Below are 25,727 nucleotides of genomic sequence, written 5' to 3'. Positions count from 1 at the left end.
TGCACAAGAGGCTACGCTGAGAAGGATTTTGAAAGCTACAGGAAAGTGTACAGCAAGGCCTTTCAACAGTCTTAGGGAACTTTGTTGTAAGTGTTAAACAGTTACATAAGCCAAGTTTAAAAACAATGTATTGGAAAGAAAGAAAAGCTTATGGATGGGGCTCTTATTGGCACATCAAGAGCAGTGTACTGTAAGTGACTGTCTCTCTTATTACAGCAAGGTCCTGAAATGAGTATTTCTGTCTCTTTATTTTTCCCCTAAGTTGAGTGCAATACTGTTCAAGAATGATCTTTTCTTAAGCTGTCATACAAAACTGAACTTACTCTTTTGGATACAATGGAGAGCATGTCCAAGCAAGCACTTCTGTATTTTTAGAGGCACTGTTTACTCCAAGTAGTTTTATTGTCAGCATAGTTTCCCTCGGAAGAGCCTTTATTCGTAGAGGAAAGTTGATTCTAACAGAAAATCAGAAAAGAGAAAAATAAAAGTTAAAAAAACTGAGCATTGTTACCACAAGTGAGTTCTTTCTACATTTTTCTAGATGCTTTAACACATATATCAAGTTATAAATTACAGGAGTTGCACTCTGAAGGAAAATACAACTGACAGACCCCTTCAACACATTGATGACTATTGCCAACCATTAACTTGGGTCATAGTACTTGAGAAGAGGCATATAAAAACTCATTCGCTTCAGTGGTAACCACTAGAGCTGACAAAGGCAGGAAAAGCTGAGTTAAACTTTTGGGCTTTAGAATTACCTTATCAATGAAGGACTATTTCAGAATAAGCATCCCCTAAGGGTGAACTCAAAACCAATAGTTAGCTATTTGCTGTCTTGTGTCTTCAGAGGAAAAAAGTAAAGAAACTAAAAGTTGCTTGTGAGTAGAGTATGATAATAATTTTCTTTTTCAGATGTGCTTTGGTAGTGTGGTATTTCCCAACCACAATTTAAAGGCAGATTTTGTCTTAACAGCAATAAGTTATTCACATTTTTTAGTGAGAAAATTCAGATCTATCAATATTCATCTCAACTTTATATTGACCATTAGCAAACTTGGGTAGTAATTCAATTTGTTTATATAGATTATATGAATTGATTTAAAATCATAACTTAGAACAATTTTAATAAATAAGATACTTCCAAGCTGTATGGAAAAGTCGTGTGTGTAACCACCCGGACATGTGCAAGTCTGTATTTTCTTTTTCCTGAAGAGAACGTTTATGGTGGACGGTGCATTTCTAGCTTTTTCCATGTATATTCAGAGCAAACTTAAATTTCTCAAGTGGAAAGTGACATTAATTACATTTTTCTGTATAAACAAAATCAATATAAGGAGCTAAAGGCTAAAAGAATTATTTCACATTGACAACATAAGCATTAAGAAAATAAAAGATCTACATAAAATTGAGATTAAGAAAACACACTAGAAGATAAATTTAAATAATACAGATTCCATCTGATTTTCAGTTAGTCAATCTAGACTGTCAGAAAAATGCAACTCTCAGCAATTTAAAAAAGGTATAGTCATACTTAAGTAGTAAGCAAATGTACAAATCAGTATTTAAAAAGTATAGTAGCCTGAAAAACATAAGGAATATGGGTAGCAGAAATAAGACAAGGTAATAGTATAAGGCAAAATTAGCATAAGATTTTGATCCTGGTTCCAAATCTGTCAAAATTCTGTTGGCTTCGGGAAAGTTTCCTTGAACGCCCGAGGAGCCACTGAAAGAAAGTAGATGGTTTTCAGCTGAAATTCTGAAGTACTCCAAATTAGCATTAGTGTCAAAATCTCAGATGATCAGTCTTAAACATTTGGAAATTATTAAAATTTGCATACCTCTCTCTTTGAATAACAAAGCAAGACAGCAATTTCCCACTCTTTCTCATTAACATGAATAGAATTGAGAAGCAATTCTCAACTGCCTTCCCACGTGTCCCTATTTATAGCTTTCAACTCTGCTTTCCCTGTCTCATGCCCTCTTCCTCACTCATAATTAGTTAGAAACAATTATTGGGAAACTGAACTGTTTTACATGCTATAGATAGCTTGTCTTTTTCACTTACAGGCCAACAGCTCTGCCCATGTTACATATAACTGTTTGACAAAGAGTTACACAACTTTAAAGCATTGTTAATGCTGTGAAGAGACAAAAATAAAAAAATCGAGACATGCATTTTCTAATGCAGACATTTGTTAACACTCCTTGTGAACTTGGAGCAATGAAAAAACTCACAATGATCTCACTGAAGAAAGCAAATGCTTGCCAGAGGTTCCCTAGGACACAATATATAGCACTACCAGATGTACACCAGTAGGAAAAGAACCTGGAAAATTCAACAAGAGTTAGACATCCCAAGAGTTAAAGTATGGGCCAAAAAGGAGCAAAATTTCCCTTCCGGTGACATGTGATACACACAGAAGGGGAATATCTGTATTGCTTTTAAGAACTTTGATTAATGCATGTCTGAGCTTACTCAGTTGGTATTATCTTTTCTGACTGTATGAGGCTGAGTCAAATGGATGATTAAGAAGAAAGAGAAAACGGAACAGTGGCCATAAATAAGACATCATGTGGGTGAACAATTTCAACAGTAGTTGAGAAGAACACAGAAGCTACTCACTGAGAAGCTGCTATTCAGAGATGTTAGATAAAGTTATACAGCTGGTTTCAAAGGCCAAGGGCCTAATATCATAACAGCACAGAAAAGCAACAGAAGAGCTCTGGGGCAACCCAAACGTTGCCCTGAAAGAGTATAAACAAAATAGACAAGCCAAACAAAATATGGAGAAGAGGGAAACTCAATGCCAAGAAAGTATCTGAGGTGATGAATGGTAGGCTTAATGTTAATTCCATATTTCATGTCTGTAGGTTTAAAATAAATTATGGAAGATGGAAAAAGAGGAGATGGTGGAATAAATATATTAAGAGCAACCAGCTAAGACAAAAGAAAGAAAATAATTAAGAGGTCTCAGTCATTGAAAAATGAAACTGATGAGAAAATAAGGGGGCAACTTTTGGACTTCACTGCTAGATAGTATCAGCCTGTTCAAACTCTGCACCAAGGTGACAATCACACCTTTCAAGGATAACACACAAGTTCTAAAGCAAAAAGTATACTCTTAAAAAAGGACAAACAGAAGAAACACTAAATGAGGCAACCTCCTTAGGTATCAAATGATTCCCATCTTTTCTGAGACCATTCTGGGAAAGACTAAATATAATAAAAGACTTCAAAAGAAGCTCATGTTTAAACACAAAAACCTATCAAGTTAAAGTTCAGACAGTAATTGGTTAAAGCACTTGAAAACACAAACTAAATACATGAAAATCAGCAAATAAAGCAAGTCTTGTCTTCAGCAGAAACTCTCTTCCTAGATTACCAATCATCAAAACACTACTCTCCATCTTTTTTGCCTTGTTTGAGTCAATCCTAATCTACGATCAGGACTCATTTTGAATTAGCCAGGTTTATTTTTTGTCCTGATTGATCCCTGTAGAGGGAATATTTGACTTCCTAAGGTAATAGGAGCTCTTCTTGGTGTCCTTTTATGACATGCATTTTCAATAGCTGTGATCAACTGAAAATAGCTATGGGTTAAAATCAAAGTAGCACTTTATAACTCAGGGCAAGAAACTTTACAAAAAAGAAATTGTCTCCTCTGTAAACTTTTTATGCAAACATGTTCCCTTCTGTTTCAGAAAGGTGATGTTGTAGCTAAAAGATAACTAAGAGAGAACATAGCTTGTTTAGAGTTTTGAGTGACCCAGACTTCCTACAATAGGAAATGGTGCTACTTGATGACGTGGAAAAACAATTGCAGTAATACTTACTTCATTAAAATACTCTATTTTTTAATCAATTCCAGCTTGAATTCTTGCAAAAAGTATTAATTAATGTTTACATGCATGTATTTATTGCAGGAAAGCCAAGCCAGTCTGTTCCTGAGTATGTTTTAAATTACGCCGGTTAGGCACATAACACCTTCAGTGATAATATGGCACCACCTCTACTGTTCCTTCTCTCTGTGTATTTCAAAATATTCTGAATATACTGAATATTCTGCCAAGTTTGGTGCTGTTTATTTATTCTTTCTTAGAGGGTTAGCAGCACAAATAGCAAAAAAACACATTGTCTCGCATAGAACCGTGACAAGTATTCCATATTTAAAATAAATTAAAAACAACATAAACATTTCCTTCTCTATGTATATTTTCATACAGAAAGATCTTCTGGCATCACCGTCCTACCTAATATTCTGACACCATACCAAAGCCATACTGTGGTAAGCACAACACAGTAAAGCAGTCAGTTCCTGTCTTTATGTGAAAACATTTGATTTTATTAAGTGCTGTGTTAGATTTGGAATAAGAACAGAATCTATTGTCATGATCTCAACATGTTCATGTCCTGCCGTAAACGTCTGCTTTATAAGCATCTCTTTTCTGAGTAGAATCTGCCAACCCAGGAACATTTTAGTCACTCGAAGAAAGGGAGAATCATAGAATACTAGGTTCCCAGTCTTTGGATCATTTTTGTGGCCCTTCTCTGGACCCTCTCCATTCTGTCCATATCTTTTACATATAGCGGGGACCAAAACTGAACACAGTATTCCAGGTGTGGCCTGACAAGCACCGAGTAGAGCAGGATAATGACTTCTTTATCTCTGCTGGTGATGTCCTTATTGATGCAACCCAGCATCCTGATGGCTTTCTTTGCTGCAGCAGCATACTCTTCACTCATATTGAGCTTGCTGTCCACCAGCACCCTCAGGTCCCTTTCCACAGAGCTGCTCCCCAGCTGGGTAGCTTCCAGCCTGTGCTGCACTCCTGGATTATGTTTTCTCATCTGCAAGACCTGACATTTGTGTCTTTGTTGAACTTCGTAAGGTTCTTGTTAGCCCACTCTTCCAGCCTACCCAGGTCTTCCTTCCGAAATGTCCACTTCCCCACTCAGTTTGGTATCGTTGGCAAACTTCATCAGGGTACACTTGATCCCATCATCCAGTTCATTTACGAAGATATTAAACAGTGTTGGGCCCAATATCGATCCCTGGGGGACCCCACTTGTGATGGGTTGCCAGTTTGAAAAGGAGCTATTTACCACTCTGGGTGTGGCCTGTCAGCCAGTTCCCCACCAACCACACAGACCACTTTTCCAGACTAAAATGCATCTGTTTCTCTAGGAGGAGGCTGTGGGAAACATCTGGTTTGTCAAGCATGATTTGCTTGGTGAATCCGTGCTGGCTTTTCCCAGTCATGTGCTTCATTTGACTTGTGACAGCCCCCAGGAGGATTCATTCCATAACTTTCCCAGGGACCAAAGTAAGACTGATGGGCCTATAATTTCCTGGATCCTCCTTTAAGCCCTTCTTTCAGATGGTGGTGACAATAGCCTTCTTCCAGTCTTCTGGGATGTCCCCTGATCTCCACAACTTCTCAAAGATTATTAGGAGGGAAAGCACTAGCTGTATGACTGTTAGCTGATTTAAAATACTCATCTGACATTTGCATTTCACAAAATCCAGTTCTGGATAGAAGCTAAAACATACAAAAATAATGGCATATCTGGCTACCTAGACTCTCAGCCTGTGCTTCTGGACCTCAGGTCATTAGGTCCAAGAAACGTGCCCTCATGTTTTGAGACTTAAACCAATCTAGGCTGATTGGTTTGAGGTAGAAAATATGTGAATATCTTTGATGGTTGAGGGAAATATTGAAAAGCCTGCCAGACAGATGTAAATTTTTGAGTTTGTACTTTGGAATTTATTTGAATTGGATTTTGAAAATTATTTTTGAAACTCAAGCAACAACAAAAAGTAAAAAGCTGCTCTTGCAAACTAAATAGTATTAAGTTTCATACAACTCTAGATCTTGTTTCTGATCTTGAGAGCCTCTTACAAACGTCTAAGACCTATAAAAGAATTTGGCCTGCATACTTAACTGCTTCTTTTTCCAAGAGGCTTTTTGATGGAATTGCAGACATTCAATACTGATTTTGCAGAGGGAGAGGTTTAAACAGAAACCCTGAAGCTTTACACTGATTTCTTTACATTTTCATGGAAATGGAAGAAGAGCAGAGCTTCTGCTCCAGTTACGGCTAAAGAATTTATTTCCATTCTATCTTCCTATATTTTGTTTTAGAAAAAAGTTGTGTAAGATGCATTCCAGAAAGGCATCAGCCGCTTTTTAGAAGCCAAAAATGCTCTCAAGTTGGATTGCATACCTATTAGAGGTGGATCCAAAGGGTGGAAGTTCTCAAAAGAGAACAGAAATACAGCCTTTGGTTGTATCTCCTTTTGGTTCCAGTATTTCTCCAGGATGCCCCCAGTGAATGAAAGCTACTCTCAGACCAGTTTAGTTCAGCTTATGGTCAGACCAGACTTAGCTTGGTCCTATTTTTCTTCCTCTGGCTATCCCACTCCTTTCTCACTCCCATCTCCTTAAGTCTCTCTGAATTCTGTGGAGTTTTATTTGCTCAGAAGAAGATCCATAATAAAGATGTGGGTCTTTTTTTTGGAAATTAATATTCAATGTGTAAATTCTGTCAGACAAACATATATCAAATACAGACCAAAACTTACTTCTCATTCCAGTCAGCCAGGAAAAAGAACGATCTTTTAACCGGTATATTTTTGCAAATCTTGACTTGACATATTGTCTTCCCAGCATATGTCAGTGAACAGGAAAAAGAGAAAACTTTGTAGCTACAAAGGGAAGAAAAAAAAAAGAAAAAAAAAAAGGTTAATTGTAATGTAATATGTCCAGCACAGTAAATTTTGGGCTAACCATTCAAAAACTTGTGAAGATCCTTCCTTACATGTAAAAAGAATTAAAATAATGAAGCTCATATTAATGTGGGGAGTGGAGGAGGTTTATTTTGGGTTGGTTTTTTTTTAATGTTTGGAATTCAGGAAAAGTACTTAGGACACCTAAATTCTGCTCCATGTTTTTGTCATTAAAACTAATTTTTTTTTCATTATTGCAGTCAAGGGAAGTTTGGACATAAGTTTTGAAGTGTTATAATGTGCTCATCATACACCTTGTATTTATACTTACTTTTCTCAATCAGTAAAAAACAGGTTAGCAATTAAGGGAATCTGTATTCATTAGAGCAGAAGCATTAAAGCCCTCTGTGTTGGCATTCTTCAGATACTTAACTGACTAGCTTCATAGTGTAATTCGGGCCTGCGGTTACCTGTTGGTTTCATATTCTTCTTACTGAAATCTTATAAAATTTTAGTCAAAATAGAGGAATAGCATATAATCAACTGATGTCCTTAACTGGTCTTGTAACTTCTAGATCTTCCTGCCACTCTCAGCTTTAGACCACATTCTGTACAAGAATGATGAACATGGGAAACAGAATCAAATCTGAACAACAAATTGAAAGCATTTGCAGATTGAAGGTGCCTGTCTTTGCCTTATTTACAAGTATGATTGTTGGTCTCTTCCAGAACATTATAATAATTGTTATAATTATTGTAGCAGATATGCTTTTTCTTTTTGTCTCTCTCTTTTTTTTTTCTTTACTTTTTTTTTTTCAATTCAAAGAAAAGGACATGGAATCTGTAGTACCTATGAGGTATCAATGCAGATAAAGGAAAAAATACCCTACAAGACTAGAAAATGCTTCTGCTCTTAAATATGGCATCTTTCCTCTGGAGTCTAAACATTACAAACAGTTGGAGGACAGTGCAGGAAATAATAGGTTTTAATACAATCAAATGATTAAGCACTGCTGTTTAAACAGATTTATTGATGCACAATATACAGATATATCCCTGATTTATATACCATAAGGACCTAATCCTGGAAAGATTAATGCTTACACAATGCTTCAGTTTAACTGAAGTCAGAAAGGTTGTTCAGAGTGCATGCTCTTCAATACATTTTAGGTCTTTGTAGAGCACTTTGCCTAGGTACCCTCCCTGTGAGTTCAAAGGCATGACTCTACAGTCTTGTCCCAAAGATCACTTCATATCATCCAGATGTAGATAGGCTCTGATTTTGGGAGGATGTAGAAACAAATGCAGGAAACATGAAGCTAAAAACGTTATGCCACTGGCATCAAATAGGGCATATCTACTTAGGATTTAAATGAGGTAAAACAATAAACTGATAAAAAAAAAATGAAGATGGAATGAAAATACAATAAAGAAAAGTAATCACTTTTGCAACATTATTCTGCATTATTAAGGCCTCTACCTATCTTTTTAATGAGGACAGTAAGACTGGTATAAGAAATTGAGAGCATAAATATAAAAATTGACAAAAAGCCAATCCACAAAAGTGAACTTGAGAGGGATTTGACAGGACATGAACATGATTCTGTAAAACATAAGACAGTTCACTCTCCCTTATCCCAAATGATTAAAAGAAAAGTGTCAGAGCAGCAGTCTGTGCTAAGAAGTTCATGCTAGCTATGAATATTGGAAAGGCTGGAAAGGAAGATGGAGGACGAGAGATTCTCATTCTCACATGCTTGAACGTAGCATTCAAGTCATCAGTGGCCTTTAGGCCATATGTAATTTCACATTTTTCGGGTAAAACATAAAATGCAATGGGAACAGTATAACCATCTGCAAAATCAGCTTAGTGATTATAGTTCTGTATTTTTACCTTAACTAATGCAAATTCTCTCAGGGTTTTATTAAACTGCTAATTACAACTATTGCTGTATAGTACACTCTCTTGATCACAGTCTAATGCAAATGATCCCACTGTTTTTAATCAGTCATTTGGAATTCAAGGTAAAGTGGGAGCAAGGGGAAAGTATTAATAAAAACTTGGAGAACAGCACTTTGACTCATAAAAATAATGCTACCAGACTGTAGTCACCTGTCTTTTTTTGTTTGCACTGGAGTGGTAAGAGGAGAACACCAGTTTTGCTCTGAGTAGGAAAAGCAGCTATTTGAAGAGACAACTAATTTGACCAAATAAACAATTCAGAAGATAACATTTCAATCAGCTTTTTATTAAAGATGCCTCCCTTTTTTCTTTCCTTTGCTATGCTGATACACTAGGTATACTTGGAACTATAAACTGTACTTATTTTAATCACTATCTATAAAGAGGATCATCAATGCACTTGCTTAGCCAAGTAATGTGGTTTGAACACACCAAGAGCAAAAATTGCTGATAAAGCCTCATTCAGATTGAGTTTAAGCAAGCACGCCTCTGTTTAACTTGGTAAACTGGCCTTCAATCCTTCCAGTTACTTGTACTGCAGAGGTCACGCAAAGTCCTGGTCCAAAGCCTCTTGGCATGCAGCACCCACCTTTTCCTCCCTCCCTCTGAGCAAGTCAGTCACACAAGCATTTGTACGCATACCTGCCAAGGCCAGTGCCCTGACCTTGCTTCTACTACTCTCCTTCCACACTGGTCAAGGGCAACCATGTAGGCCACCTCCTCAATCCTCCATCTGTCTGTGGGGCCTGGAAGTCTCCTAGTCCGTCAAGCTTAAGTAAGTACACTTTATGCTAGAAAAACAGTGGAGATACACCCACTTAGTCTCCAACATTAATATCGAAGTATCACCAAAGCAACTGAGGTAAGCTAGCATCTGTGAAAAACATGTGATTGTAAGAGAAAACACCCCATCTTGTGAACACCTGCTAGATCTCCTCCTACCTGTTCACCCAGGCTTCTGGGATGTTATGGGCAGCATAAACGGTGAAACTGAGCTGGGAATCTAGGCTGATGTCTGCACATGGAGGCCTTTTAGGTATGCTAGCAAGCTGGAAATTTGCATCAAAGCTGCTGCTGTAAACATGGATGAGACAAGAGATGGCCATGGAGAGCTCAGTCACAGCAGCCTCTATTAATGCTGAGAGAAGAGAGAAAAATAAATAAAGGTTAGCAATAGGTCATTTATGAAGAACTATATTTATCTTAAACCATCAGTTATAGCTTTGAAATGCTTCCTAATAAAATTTAATTAAAATTACATAACCTGCCAACTAAAGCCAATTAGCCATCTGTGCTTCTGAAACCAGCCTTAGCTCATTTCTGGTGTATCATTAACAGTCTTTTATTACAGTGCTTTCAAATTAAGGCATTTTCAAAGTAAGCATTTTAAACTACAGCAAGTTAGTGTGTGCCTCAGATATGCCATTTTAATCTGTTAATTTTTGTACTAGAAGGATTTTTATTATGTAGGTAATTTCAGCAGCTAAGTAGCTTCTTAGTTCAAGATGTAGTAGTAGTAGTGCAGCAGTAGAATGGAGAAAAGGCAATGGTTAAATTTTAAAACTATAAAGCTCTTGCAACCGTAGGTAAACAATTCATAAAATATATACAATAGCAGCCATAATCAGACATAGTCAGCATTCAGATGGTCATAGATTGGTGATAATGTTACACAACAATGGACACTAAAATACATATCTATACGGATATATATGAAATGCAGGCTGTACCCTCATTTGTATCACACATTTATTTATGGTATTTTCTATGACTTCAGCTCTGCAGTGCTCTTTTTCTGCAATTACTCGCTTTTATCCATCTTCCCTCTCTCTGTGGTTTTGGAGCAACTAGGGGATTGCCTGATTACCAGTGTAAATTGAAAACCCCAGTCCTGGCAGCCTCCATCAAGTGAAGAGAGTTGGTACAAGCACTCATTTCTCAGGCAAGGGACAGGTTGAGAAAGAAAGTGTCAGAGTACATTGTATCATTCCAAGATCAGGATGATTTGTCTTCCAAGAGGAGTAGCCCAAATTTTCCTTTTTTCCCCCCCTCTAACTCATGGGTTCCTACATGACTAAGAACATACTCTCATCACCTGTTACAGTTCTTGACACACTCCCTAAACTTGTCTGGCCACTGTATTCAGCAGCCATTTATTAGCTGTCTAATAGTGTCCATTGAAAAAAAAAAATATCCCAGGAATTATTCCTAGGAAAATAAATTCCCAGCTGCCAGGACATCTCAGAGGTTGACTTTGTTGTCAAGAAATGCACATCAGTTGGATGTACACAATGGAAATGAACCTATGAAGTATGGATTTACCAGGCCCTACTCTGCTATGTTGGCTCCTTGTTCAAAGAAGCCCCCCACTGTCAAATAGATCTGGGTCAGCACCTTCTTTTGCATACAGATTAAGTCGGCCTTCTCTGCTGAAGTCCACCAGGCAGCGATTTATGGAAACTTTTTTTTTTTTTTGCCTGTCTCTGAGGGGGAGAAGGATCCTGGTGCAGGAGTTAACAGGGCTCATTGAAAGATCTTTAAACTAGATTTGAAGAGGGAAAGGGATAAAACCAGGCTCACTAGAGATAAGCCTGGAGGCAGCACACCAAAGTTTGAGGGGCGGTGTGCTGGCAAGGACCTTTGGACTGCCATCTCAGCAGAGAAAGGGGATGGGGACCCATGCGGCAGCAAAGACGTAGGGGTTGTTGATGTGCTAGAAGCCAGGGAAGCATCTGAGATCAGTCACATAGGAATTAGGGCTTCTCCCCACAAAAAGATGGCATGATCAATAGCCCAACTAAAGTGCATCTACACCAATGCACACAGCATGGGCATCAAACAGGAGGAGCTGGAAGCCATTGTCCAGCAGGAAAACTATGATATAGCAGCCATCACGGAAACATGGTGGGACGACTCGCACAACTGGAGTGCTGCACTGGATGGCTACAAACTCTTTAGAAAGGACAGGAGAGGCGGTGGGGTAGCCCTGTATATCAAGGAGTGTTTTGATTGTCTAGAGGTTAACGATGGTGATGATAGGGTTGAGTGTCTGTGGGTAAGAATCAGGGGGAAGGCCAACAAGGCAGATATCATGGTGGGAGTCTGTTATAGACCATCCAACCAGGATGGGGAGATAGACAAAATATTCTATAAGCAGCTGGAAGGGTTAACAGACATTGGAACAGGCTGCCCAGGGAGGTGGTGGAGTCACCATCCCTGGAGGTATTTAAAAGATGTGTGGTGTGGATGAGGCGCTTAGGGACATGGTTTAGTGGTGGATTTAGGAGGGTTAGGTTAACGGTTGGACTTGATGATCTTAAAGGTCTTTTCCAACCTAAACGATTCTATGATTCTATGAATAGGAAGCCTGAGAGTTGCTTACATTAGCTTTTTATATTTGGCATAGGTGCAGGAATCCTGCCCAACATCAGATACAGATACCACAATTCACTGGACTTAGCTATCTCAGTTTCCTGACAGAAATGTCTCCAAAACACATATCCTCGGTCTGGAATTTTATTCCCCTTCTTTGATACCTTTTGCCTTTAAACTAGCAACTACTTAGAACTATTGAGTCACAAAATACATTGCAAACAGGGCAAAGGAACTATTTCAATCTTCATTTTATTATAGACAAATTTTAAGTATGTAACAACAGAGATATAAAAAAAATTGAAATAATTTGACATATAGTGGGGTTTGGTACTGGAAATACTGACAGCAAATTATTGCACTCATGAAGGACTGGCTAGAATACTACACCTTGTCATGTTGCAATCATCTTCCACATATGAAAACTGAATCATTTTAGGGACTAACAGGTTAAGAAAACTCAGTCCTTTTACTGTCTGTTTGTATATAGTTCTCTGTCTAGCACTTGTTTTTAATTATCTTTCTATTTATTCTCTTTATTATTTTCTCCATTTATCATCCTTCACCATAATTGTTCTGAATAAATATTTTCCTCTAATTAATTTTTTCCCTAGAATATAATTTTGTTCTCATACCCAGTTCTCTTGGATGTGTAATAACTTAGTGCCTTCCAGACGAAGTGTTTAATTTGCACTGAATTCTTTTACATTCCAAGGAATTACCTATAGTCATATACATAAAGGCTTCTTAAAAAGTCCAGAAGAGGACATCAGTGGACTATTATTTGAACCAATATTTTCTACTTTATCTGAAAAGTACAACTCTATTTACATTAAGGAAAAACAGCTACTTAGGAAGATTCCCTGGCTCCGATCTGTTCAAAGTGGTAGAGAGGTAGATGTAGTGCAATAGCAAAGCCCTTATTTATGCACATTGGCCTACTGTAGTCAATGATTGCTGAGTGGAACCTTCTCAGCATTTTCTCCAGAAGAAGGTGAAATGTAGCTCAGAATCTGTGTAAAAACTTCCTGCTGCGTGTTGAAACGTACCCTTTGGCCACCAGCAGTTTTTACACAATCCATATTCTAGGCTGTAAGGCAATGTTTCAAATCTTATTTCCAGAACAAGAGGAAATGTATTATATTTCAGCTAAGCCACAGAAAGGAGGGAATACTCCCTAGACAAAAAAAAAAAAGGTCAGGAGAAACATACACAATAGGGTAAATATTTTCCATAACAGAAAATTCACACATGCCAGGCAAGGAAGTGAATGAGACGCAAGATACCTATCGCTACATCCAAGCTATCTTGTCTGCTGGCCATGTTTGCAGAAGAAAGACTCTCATGATTTACCTGAGAGGCAAAAATGAATGCCAGATACATAAAAAACAGACAAACAAGCAAGCCACCAAAAGTGAGGGAAAACAAGGAAAAGCACAATTTTTGCCTCAATTATTTATAACATACTTCAATCTGTCAGTGGCAAGGTGAAAAAAGTTTCCTGGGTGTCAGGGACCGGCACACCCTGCAATATCTATGTGGCTAGATGGAGCAAGGTTAACAGTCTTCACTTAGTTGCAGACGGTGTCCATGAGACTCCCTGATGAAGGGAGCTGGGAAATGTTCTTTTTCCTCTCTCTTTTAAATTTCCACCTTTCACCCATGGGCTTGCAGTCTGTGCCTGAATGCAGAAATGGACCCAGTTTGGAAGCAGCGCCTGGGGGGGGACTATAGGCTGTCTCTCTTGCTAAGATGGTGTGTGAGGGGTGAAGACAGCAATGGGGCAAACAGCTCAGCTGCCAGCAAAGGGAGACAAATGAAACTTCAGCATTATTTATCTAATTTTTAGGAGATCCAGAATGAAGATCATCTCAGGAATAGAGTTCTTCAGGTGTAAGCAAATGTCCAAGTATGACCTGGTCTGCAGCTGCAGCATTTTTACTACAGTCATTTTCTTACTCTTGTCAGCTCTCAGTTTAAAATGACTATGTTTTCTGTGCCAGAGTCAGCCCTTTTTTCCCCCCGCTCTTCACTCATTAAGCCCAGTAGCAATTAACTAAATTAGAGACAAACATCTTGGCTAGTCTGTAAGTGTCCATTACTCACAAGAGTTGGTCAGCATCTTTTCACTATATTTTTACAAGCTGCTGAACAGAATTTGGTGTGCTGAAATTATGTCGCCCATTCATGAAGCCAGAGAACTTTACTGCTTTTTATGACTTTTACGATTAATAAATCCTAGATGAGAAAGGACTATGGTCTTTCACTGATTTACATAGCACAGGCTATAGACTTCCTACAGTGCATTCACAGCTTCAGCTATGCCAGAGTTTATTTTCTAGAAAGGTGTCCCAGGAATAGCCAGTATCTAGGCGACAATGAATACACCACATTGCAAAGTGAACTGTGACCAAGATTAATAAACTCACAACTCAAACCTCAGAATTTATTTCTGGTGTGAAATTATTTGGCATCACCTTCTCACTGAAGGTGAGAAGAAATGAGACTTGCAGAAATGAGATGAGACCAAGGGAAGTGAACTTTAACCACAGCTGCAAGATATGCTTATTTCTGACACATGTTCCTTGTACACAAAGTTTGAACGAATAAACTTCACCCTTGGTGAGAAACAGAACAATCCACACCATCCCCAAAAGTGTTAATGAATACACCTGCAGGTGCATTCAAGATTTAGTAAGGAACATACTAGCACATTCCTTATAGAAAACCACTTACTTTCTTCTTCTCAGTCCAGTATTACAAATCACATATTATTTTAGTGCCAGACCGTCCAACAGAGTAGGTACTTTGCTGTTATTGCACCAGCAGATGATATCAATTTAATACATATTAAACACGCCCTCTCTGACTCTGTATGCATGTTTTCTCTGGGTAAAACAAGACAAATATCTGGTTGAACAGAATTTGGAAGAAAGGCTTAAGACCCTTTTGACACCTTAAAGATATTTTGGAGAATAGGAGCTTAATATTGTTCTTTCCCACTTACTTTCAGAAAGAAGAAAAAGAGCAAGATCCTAAATATAGTTTAGGTCAAACACACACGTAAAACACCCAGAAAAAAAACCCTTAAATTTTAGGTAAGGTGCTAAACAGCATCAATTAGACCATTATTATAATGAGAAACAGGCAAAACAGGAAAAGGCTGTAATGCAAATACTGATCAGGTGCAGTTTCCAAGCACCGATAATTACCTTACTGTTTCCTCCTACTAGTTAAAGAAGCCTATGAATTATCCCTTGAAAGAAACTTAAAAATCTCCTGCTGTCCTGGTATCAAAAATGTCTCTGCTACTATATGCTTTATATAGTAGCAAGGCCTTGGTAACTTCTAATTTTTTTTGAGAACTGGGGGTTTGTGGTTATTTAAAAATTGGTCTTGGTTAAAAAATCCCCTGGCTTTCAGAACAACATATGAAGGATGTAGCACAGCAACAATCTTAGAGGTAAAGAGCCATGCTCAGATTTGAAAGAAATGTAGGAGACACTTACAGAGAGGAAACACAATCAATAAGAAGTGCTTGACATTTTTCCATATTCCGAAACAAAAAGTGATTTTTTCAAAACAAAACTAGGAAACAAAACTTTGTGCTAGGAAAGGAAGGAAGTGGAGTTTTCAATTTTATATAGAAAAACCTTCAAAAAACATTCAATTTTTTCCCCTTCCTCCCTTTTTTTTTTTTTTTTTTTAACTTTCTGTGGTCAATATTTTTATGATCAGGTCTAGAAACAACTATCAAATCCCAAGCACAATTAAGTGAACCGTTACACTCTTAAATGTAATGATGACTTCATCAAATGTATCATCATCAAGGTATCTGATTTCTGCATTTACTTGAAAAGACAGCAACTCCAGCAATTCAGTTGGAAAAGACTGTTGATTCAGTATCATCAGTTCATGGTACATACTAGACTTTCTGGAATGGGTCCCAGATCAGATTCCAAAAGCTGCTTATTATGTCTGATCCGATGAAATCCCTGCCTGAAGTAGCAAGGCTGTAGACATTGTATAAACATTCATTCATCAGCTTTTGAGAAACACGCACAGACTCAGTTTTGCACCATCTTGCAGCCTGTCTTTTCATACCCTGGATTGCAGCAAACTCCAATGCTAAATTTTTAACTTGAATAATCTTATTCTTTATTTTCTGGGAACACTTGATGCTGCAGAAAGGTGCTAATGTCTAGAAATGCCTATCATTCCTCACATTTAAGAAGAAATAAAAAAGTAATTTGAGTATTAAAACATTAATATAAACTTCTAAGGACTTCATACAGAGGAAAAAGAACACGATCCAGGCTTAGGCATAACATGGATAAAGTACTGCTCTGTTTGCAGCAATGGAATAATTTGGTTTACAGCAATAACACTGTTAATAGAGCCAGTTACTGCAACACTAAATCAAGATATTTTTAATATAGTCTTTGACTTGCTTAGTCCGTGGTGAATGACTAATATTAAACCTCTGACAATCTTTTATTAAAGAGAAAGATTAAAACAGTTTCTAAACAAATTATTAAGTAAGGCTTTCATTTTAATAGTATCCTTTTTCTCTTTTGTGGTAGAGAGAAGCTATAATCAAGAAAAACAAAACTCTTATGATACTTCGGGTAATAACTATTACTTGGGGGATGAAGAGGAGATGAAAAAGAAATTAGTAGTTGGAGTAACTGATTGCTGCTCTTGCTGTTCAAATTTGATCCCGTTTTCTTCAAGAGAAACATGAACACATATAAGAGACAGAGAAGAACAGTACAAATGGGAAACGCAGTCTGTTTCCTCCTTGGCTGTCAATGCTGACTTCATTTGCAATTGTGCTGTTAGAGAAAGCAAAGCACATGGTTTTTAGCTTCCTGGAGATATGGAAAAATTTACCAGCACTGAGATAAGATGGTGATTTTACTTTACTTTTGGGTCACAGGCTTGCAAATCTTTGCATGCCTGAAATTCTAGCCAGCCAAGCATTATGAAATAAAAAGAGGGTGGGAAGCAAATGAGGTGGAAAAGGAAACACAAAGGTGATCTGAGCAGGAATGCACATCTCACTACCTAATTGCTTTTTACTTCTTGCTTCAGCAGGTGAAAATATCATCTGGATTCCTCTCAGGCTCAGTGTCCCTAGGTCAACGGATGGGAGGCTCCATGGCATTATCATGAAGGTGAGCTCTGAGAAGACAGGGACTAAGGAAAGCTCATGATCCCCAAAAGAAAAGATGTGTAGAATGGCTTTGTCCACTTCTTGGGGATCTGGCCTAGGTTCCAGCAGACCAGTTTTGGTCATTGCTCTCACACTTCATTTTTATCAGATGTACCCTTAATGCCAGCTTTGATATGATAGCTAAACTTTTCTGTTAACACTTATTAGCCTAACTTTAAATATTTTGCTGGCTTTTAGAATTTTATTTAATAGGTGCAGATGTAAGGCATGTCGTACATTAAAATGTACATGAAATGTATATTGCTGCATGTAAGAAGTCAATTTGAATTTTGGTTACCTTGAACAACTTTGAATGTAGGCTTCTCCACAGAATGACTAATGGCCTGGCGAGTTCTGACTTGCAATTGGTAAGTTACAGTTTCTAGTGTTACACTACCAAAAGGATTCTGCAATTGTTATGAAATTAGGGTGTGCTAAGAACAAAAAGAGAAGCATCACTCTTCACAGTTGAAGGTTTCCTGGCATAAATAAATAGGTACAGAGAAGTAGAGAGTAAGAAATCTGATTCCTTTACTGTTATTCAATAAATCAGATTTTCCTTGAGGAAGCTGCTGATTCAATGAAGTGCAAATCTGGAAATATCTGTAAGTAGAGGAATGTTTTAGATCCGTTCCAGCCAGGTTTTCTGAACAGTGTGCAGAGGAAGATGTTTCCAAGGTAGATGTTGATTAGTAACTCTTCGTTCTTTTAATCATCAACAATCAGTTGCCATTAAGAGTGTTAAAAAAAAATTCATGGGATAAATTACTATATCCAAGGGAGAAGAATCCTACAAGCCGTATTTACCTTCTCCTCCCTTTTGCACCTGTGTGTTCTCCCCCCACTCCCCTGGCCCTCCAGCTGCTTAGCTTTTCCTGGCAGCTTACAAATATAACTGCTGTTTCTTTGTTTGCTGTTCATGAAGTTGAATCAACGAGCCTGGCATTTGGAATCCTGCATTTGAACCACCTCTGTGTCTAAAAGGCTGCTGCAATCTTTGTGGTTGGTTCACCTTTTTGCCTCTCTGAACACACTACAATTGAGAAAAGCAGACAAAAGAAAAAAGAAAGAAGAAAAAAAGCACTCAGAGGCCACTTTTCCTCAAACTAAATGGAGAGAGACCACTGTTCCACAGCCCACCCCAACGACCAGATGGAGGGCCTCTTTGAAAGGATCCGCATCACGCCCCGAGCTGCATGTCGCAGGCCAGCCACAGAGGGCTAGAGCAGGACCCAGGCCCCGATGTGGCCTTCCCCTCGGGGAACCCAACACTAGCACCCATGACAGGACAGACTCCTGCACATCCCTCAGTCTGCAAGGTGCTCCACAGTAATGCTAACAGTACTGGGCATTAGCCAATGAGTCTAAGCTAATTTTAACTGAGCAATTAAATAAAGCAGGGTCTATGATTTTGTCCATTACTGTTAATTAACCTACTCATCTTATGACAGTTTATCATTTAAGACAACACACTATTGACACAACAAAAGACAACAAAGAACTAAAGCTTAAGGGGGGAGGAACGAAAGTTATTGGAGCCAAGTAGAAAAGCCATACAAAAAAATAATTTTTAGGCTTTCATGAAGTTCCTTTTTTTCCCTTTTCTCTGCACAAAAAGTCGGGATTAAAGACAACTGCTATGACCACCACTAACTGTAATCAGTTCTTTCACTCTACTATTCATTCTCCATATTTGAATCTGCAGATTAATTTTGGGAGATGTTATGTTTTATTTACATTTTTAGATCACTTAAAGTTTAACTTGTCATAATTACCTTATAATTCGACTAAAAATGTAAACATCTGCAATATGCCAACTATAACAGTTCACTAATACAAACAAATAGCAAAACATGTGTTTTCTGATGATACATCTTGAATTAACATATTTTAAAAATAACACTTTACCTTTGTCTGGTGTTTCCACACTTTGAAGTGAATTCTATAAAGACAAAACCAGAGAGAAAAAGTAATCCGTTTAGAAAAAAACAGATAGCAGTTATAATTGTTTTATGAGTACTACTCATGGAAAATAAGGTGAGAAAGGGGAAGGATGTATCCTAATGTTACAACGACAGAAGACATGACTGGGATTCAGAGCACTAGGACCTGCTTTCCAGCTCTTCTACCATCTCAGACAAGTCACTCAGGACCCAATTTCTGACAGTATTTAGGCATGTCAGGATACAAAGAAGCACTTATCAACATTTAGGGTGCATACACGTTTTCAGCCTCTGCATTGGTATAACAGAGATAAGACTACCCTCTCCCTCCCTTTGCATGGCTTATATATTCATACGAGAATCCCACAACCATGCTGAGCAGGCAGCGCCTCAGAATCCTTTCAAAGCTGAGGAACACCAAGTCTCCACTCAAGTGGCCTACATTTCACCTACGTTTCTGTGCCAAATCAGCAAAAATAGCTATGCTCTTCAAAGGCCTTTGAGCAGGCAGCTAACCAGAGACGGCCAACAGGAAATATTAGGTGCAGGGATTTAGGAGGTGTTTACATCCTTGGTGCCTAAACACAGCTCTTGATGCCTAACACTAATTCAGTATCTGGATTCCCACCTCTCACATTCCACTGCTGTCAGCAGGAACTGCTAGGTGCTTATGACCACTGAAAGGTCAGGCTAGTTATTTAGACTGAACATACCAGCATAATTAAACTTGGGGTTTTTGTTTTTTTTTTTTTGTTTGTTTTTAAAAGCTGCTCTATTAAATCCCCAAGTACAATAATTGCCATCAATCAGACCTTACTCCAGCCTTCTCAGACACTGGGAAAAATTAAATATTGCCACACTGCCTGTGCCTCCCCATCCACACAGGAAAACAGGCCGCCATGGCAGGTAGCTCGGTGTGTCTCCCGGCAGGATGGGCAGCACCTGCGGCCCCGGGGCCGCAGGTGGGACCCAACCTCGGCTTGAAGGCAAGCACAGGCGACTGGCTTCCCTGGCCGGCTGCTCAGTCTGCCCTGTCTTCGCCTGGCTCTGACATCAGATTCGCATGTACCAAGGTGGCATAGAAATAAGTTACTGAGGTGCAAATCTTGACCAGAGAGACTAGCAAGTTAATTCTGTGTTTCAGCAGTGCCCGTGGCTTGCACTGTTTGAACCCATGTCACTGAAAGGTTTACTATCCTTTACAGTCATTAATCCCTTTGCAGCGGGTTGAGAATGCTTTGTGTTGGTACATATGTATTCAGCAAGATGATTCTTAAAAATTACAATGCATGCAGAGGTGACATAAGAAGTACAATGCTGGATGTACATTCTCCCTCTGGTACCCAGCTTGGAGCTGCCAGCATTTGTCTGGTAAATATGAAGAGAAGTCAAATGCTTACTTGAGGGGAGAAAAGCAACCTCCAGGCTGAGAAAGATGTTTTCACAATCTTTATAATGCAGTGAGACAAATGGGAACAGAGACCTTTGTTCAATTCTCTCAAATTTTGGAAAGTAAACAACCTTTTGGAACAGCACTTATAATTTCAACATAGTGTAACCCATTTAATGTATGGTGGATTGGTGCCTGTTCTGGCAGGATTTGATCTCCTAGGAGTTTTTGCGAGCTGCTGTAAGAAAGGAAGAAAAAGAAAAAAAAGAGCTGAAAAACATTAATTATGCAGCAGGCCCAGAGTCTCCCCTGAACAGGTTTTAAAATCCCAGTGTTAGGTTGGTTAGAGACTAAATGAATCACATTCAAAAAGAGATGCAATCAGTTAAGAAGAAACTATCACTGGTGCCAGTTGCTTTCATAATCTCTTAACCATGGTACAGGAATGCACAGTACTGGCAGTGAGGAGGCAGTAAGGAGGCAATAAGTACAGTTTAATTAACACAGAAGATTGGAAGTAAGTTTCTTTGTTTCTTTTTTTTTTCATAAAACCAGAATTAAACAGAAGCACATTGAGATTTTTTTAAAGTATGCTAGCACACATGTACAGATATGTATATACAAACATACACTCGCACCCTATGTAATTTACGTTGGGAGGAGTAAGCAGTAGTTTCCTTAAGGCATTAGGTGCACATGGAGCTTGCCAATTGGATGTGTTAAAAGGTATTCCACACAAAACCACACCATATATTACACTAAAGCATCAGGAAACCATGGTGAAAAAGCAATTATAAATTTTTTTTCTGGAATTTCTCTGTTACCCAATGTGTAATGCTGCAGCACTTGAGATGTAACAGGTAGCCTCAAAAATTTCACTTTACTTGTGGTGCGAGTTACCTGCTTGTCTGAAAAAAGCCTCTCTTCAACCTAACAAAAAATCTTGGGGGTACTGTGCTGATGAACATAATAGAACAATTCAAGCAGACTGACAACATATGCTAATATTGCAGTATTTAATAATTTTGTCAGTACCCAGAATTCACATAAAATGCCCCTACCCTTCAGTATGAGTTGAACTCAAAAAGGTTTGGAGGAGTTGGTACTCCATCAAACATCCAACTGCTGAGTACTAATTTTGGCTATATATATTGATACAGACAGGAAAGATGGTCCATTGTATAAATATTGATAAATATAGATAAAATCTGATTTGTTATGTTTATATACTATTCTATACCTGAGGTAGTCGCATATAATGTGTAATCTCTATTTTCATAAAATGGAACAGCATTCGAGTTACAGAAAATGCAGAAATGTATTTCACTGCTTTTATAACATTTATAGTTCAGTTGCTGCAGAGAAAGATGAAGCTCTTCATAAAATCAAAACTGAACTTTTTCTAGATTGCTGAAGTCCAATCAACTGTCCTAGCACTTATTTCTCAAAGGAGTAAAATGCCAGCAGCAGCAATGGTGTTTGCTGGTGCAGGAACAGTTTGACTTTTTTTTTTTCTCTCCATTTGTTTGAAGTCAGTTGTTAATCAGGTCTGCTTGACCAAGGAGGGTGTAAGGGGGAGAAGGGTGTCTATCAAGGTCATAGACAGCCTTCACAGGAAGGCTTCAGGGGACAGACAACTAGTTCAGCTAACCAAGCCTGAAAAGTAGTGTTAAGGGAACAAAACCTCAATAACTTAAAAACTTCAAAAAATGAGGAACAATCTAGTCAGTATTCTCCCAGAGAAATGTGGGGACAAGCAGCTTCTTATGTGAATATTAGGACAGAAAAACATTTTAAGACTAGGGATAAAATATTCAATCAGGACAGAATCTTTTTAACATTCAGAAGAGGGTATTAAGGAACAGTATCATTTCATTCATTACAGATGAGCAAACACCATCGTTATCATCACCACCCACTACCACCACTTATCATTTTTAGCCTCTGGAGATTACAGCCAGGACCAGCTCTCTACTGTGCTGAAGACTGTACATAGAGATAAGGAGAGGCGTTCCTTGCTCTGAAGAGCTTATAATTTAAATAGGTAAAACAGAAAAAGGAAAGTGTATTACTCCCTCTGTGTGAGGAATTACATGGAAGTTGGTTCAGCAAAACCTGTATATATCGGAGACTGTCTATACAGTGGAGTTGGAAACTGGACACATGGTGGAAAATAAGCAATGGCAAGCTGGGAACACTTGGAGCAGGGGTTTTTGTTTGTTTCGGGTTTTTTGTTTGTTTGTTTTTACAACAGGATAGATCAGCTCATAATTCAATTATTTGTCTGGTAACAATCACTTCATCTCTAAAATAAAAATAGTATTTGCATGACAGTGACTCAGAAGAGAAGCAGAAGCAAACGTGAACATCAACAGAAACCTTACACTTGAAAAAGGTGACCTGTACTCTTTGGGTTTTATCCCAATATCTTATTCTTCATGGCATGATACGTAGGGTTTTCTGATTGCTCAGAACAGGCCACACTAATAGGAACTGATTTGGCTCTTTAACCACTATATCTATCTCTCTGCTGGAATTCAGAGAGGATGGGGCTGAAAATGGACTGAGGAATACTCAGTAAATACAAGCCAGTCATAGGAGGCAGTTTACAGGTTGGGTTCACAGAGCTGACCTGAAGACTCAAAGAGAAAATACACTAAATTTCTCTTAATTCCAAAAGAAATCTTTTAACAAATTAGTCCCAATACATTTCTTCTGCTCTAATTCCTTCCTAAAGTAGAACATGTTCTGTTACTGTCCTTTCTGTCTTTCTACTGAACCAAGCTCTTTATCTATCTCTTAAGCAAGATTCTGGGTTAACAAAATACTTTTCTCAAGGGGAAGATGCTGATCTGCCTGACGCCTCTCAGGACAGCCTGGGGTTTAACTGAACAGCAGATCATGTGAATCCCTTGTTACTTCTTTTATCTCTTTCTCTACTATATTTGCCCTCTAATATACAGGAAGAACTTTTCTTAAATGGAGGATATTCTTATTTCCATTTAAATCAACAACATACCAGATAAAATGTGTGCTGTCACAGACCCATTTATGCTGGAATTTACCCAGAATAGTGACTTATAATAACTGATGCTGAAGTGGACGTGAAAAGATTTAGGATGCTATAGAAACAAGATTTACAGTGAGTCATGACCTAGAAGGGAAGCAAGAGAAGGCGCTTAAGAGAATCAGCCGGTCAGCTCTGAGAAACAACAAAAAAACCCTGGAGCTATGTTTCTTGCAGCTTGTTCCTTAACAATACTTGCCAACCTTCTGAGAGACAGCACCCGTATAACTAATTCCAGAAGGCCACAGCTGGTTCTGCCCAGGGCCATGCAGCAATGTCTGCTCTGTGATCTCTAGTGTCCTCTGTTCCAGAAACAGTGCAGGGATTTACTTACAACCCAGACCTGCAGAGAGCTACATTGATGTTCTAGAGTGTATTTGCGTGGGTCCTGTACTTTACCTAAATTGGAAGCTATTTCCCCGCCACCCCATCTAAGAGAAACAAACAGAGGCTAAGAATGCAAAGATTTAATAAGTTTTCTGAGCATCACTGGAGCCTCTTCAGCTAACGTAATTTCTGCTCTTCGGTGAGTCTTTTCACCTCTCAGGAAGAAGTTTGCCCCTGTAAGATGATGAGTATTTGAGGGTTTGAACCTGTCAAGAGTAAGTGTATATGGATGAAAGTATATAATTAATTTCTTGTATATCACTATTATGACACAAGAAATGTTAGCTAGCTAGCTGTCCCCAGTCTTGTGTTTGGTACCTCAAACTGCCTATCAGGCATAATTAAATAAATTCCACTTATGTAGCTAGACATGTTTCTAATTAACACTCGCTAGTTAATTCAGTTAACACTAGTTATCCCATTGTTTTACTTTCCTGTCCTAGGTGTTCTTACACATATCACAAGCCATGGGCTAAAAAAAAAAAACCCACAAAACACCAATAAAGAGAAAGAATGAAAGTTTTGTAAGCAGGTAATGGTCTGAGAAGGCAAGCATCTTGCCCAGTTTGGCACGTTTTTCTAAACAATATTTGCTGTGAGAAAGAATGACAAGACAGAGACCACACAAGGAAAGAAAAAAATTCCTTAGTAAATTACTAAACTTTTTTATAAAAGTGTGAAGAGGGAATTGCATTAGGGTGGGAAAGAATCAGCATGTCTTAATGTTACACCAGACTAAATCCAAGTGATTAATGGCTTGATTTTCAAATTTGGTGAGCACCTGTATTTCCAAGATGCTGACTTCAAAAGAATTTTTGGGTGCTCAGAACTTCTGTAAATCAGGTCATAGTGACTTGTCCAAGTTCATACCAAAGCAGTTGATGACAAAACTGAGAACAGATACTGCCCTCCAAAAGTCCCAGTTCACAATTATACAGTAACCCCTAGAAAACCCACTTCAGTGTTTTAAGAGTGAGCATTCCAGCTAAAATCAGGACTATATGATGCTGGTCCTTCTCTGCATAAATAGAAGAAACATTTCTATCTGAAATACTCGTAAATTAAGTGACATTTACAGAAATTTTTTTTTTTTTTTAATTGCTAACAACCTGTGCTAATTATATGAAAATCAAATACTTTGAAATCGCATGATTTAGTAAATAGGTGATGTGGCAAAGCAGAGATTTGTATGTTTGGTGGGAATAAGAAAGAACCACAAGACAAGCATATCAGTTACAGTTAAACATGGGACAAGTCCTCTGCTGCTCCCATGTCACGCATTGTCTTTTCTTTTTTTTATAGTGTCTCTACCTAATGCTTGTCAGAGGGAAAATATGTAGTAAGACAGCAGAATGGCCTTGATCAATCAGAAAATTAGTGATACACATTCAAGCTCGAGTTTTAAAGAGAAAAATAGGACGTCAGCTTGCACCTTTTACCTGTGCTTTCACCAATGGCACTGCACGGAGTTTCTTGACTGCATCAGTAATGTCTCTGGTTTCCACAAAACAGAGGACACTGCAGATTGCTTTAGCTACTTCAATCACATTATCAACTTTATGCTGCTGATAGCAAAGAAAGAAAAAAAAAACCAAACAAACAGTAGACACACACCATTTATCAGAAACACCTTACAATAAACTACATGCCAGTATGTAG

The 25,727-nt window shown here is 38.3% G+C and overlaps 1 protein-coding gene across 1 annotated transcript in view; it reads right to left on the bottom strand.

The window, feature by feature from the left end:
- Positions 1 to 25,727, bottom strand: part of PIK3C2G (phosphatidylinositol-4-phosphate 3-kinase catalytic subunit type 2 gamma) — a 209,812-nt gene that overhangs the window by 139,290 nt on the left and 44,795 nt on the right. Inside the window, exons 8-12 of the mRNA XM_059816945.1 lie at positions 25,508 to 25,630; positions 19,190 to 19,223; positions 9,637 to 9,832; positions 6,588 to 6,710; positions 324 to 455 (exon numbers count right to left, since the gene is read on the bottom strand). Of these exons, the coding sequence (XP_059672928.1) occupies positions 324 to 455; positions 6,588 to 6,710; positions 9,637 to 9,832; positions 19,190 to 19,223; positions 25,508 to 25,630 (608 nt within the window). The remainder of the gene's footprint in view (positions 1 to 323; positions 456 to 6,587; positions 6,711 to 9,636; positions 9,833 to 19,189; positions 19,224 to 25,507; positions 25,631 to 25,727) is intronic.

This window comes from Gavia stellata, chromosome 4 (genome assembly GCF_030936135.1).
Source record: "Gavia stellata isolate bGavSte3 chromosome 4, bGavSte3.hap2, whole genome shotgun sequence".
NCBI classification, from domain to species: domain Eukaryota; kingdom Metazoa; phylum Chordata; class Aves; order Gaviiformes; family Gaviidae; genus Gavia; species Gavia stellata.
This window is presented reverse-complemented; position numbering and strand designations above follow the sequence as displayed.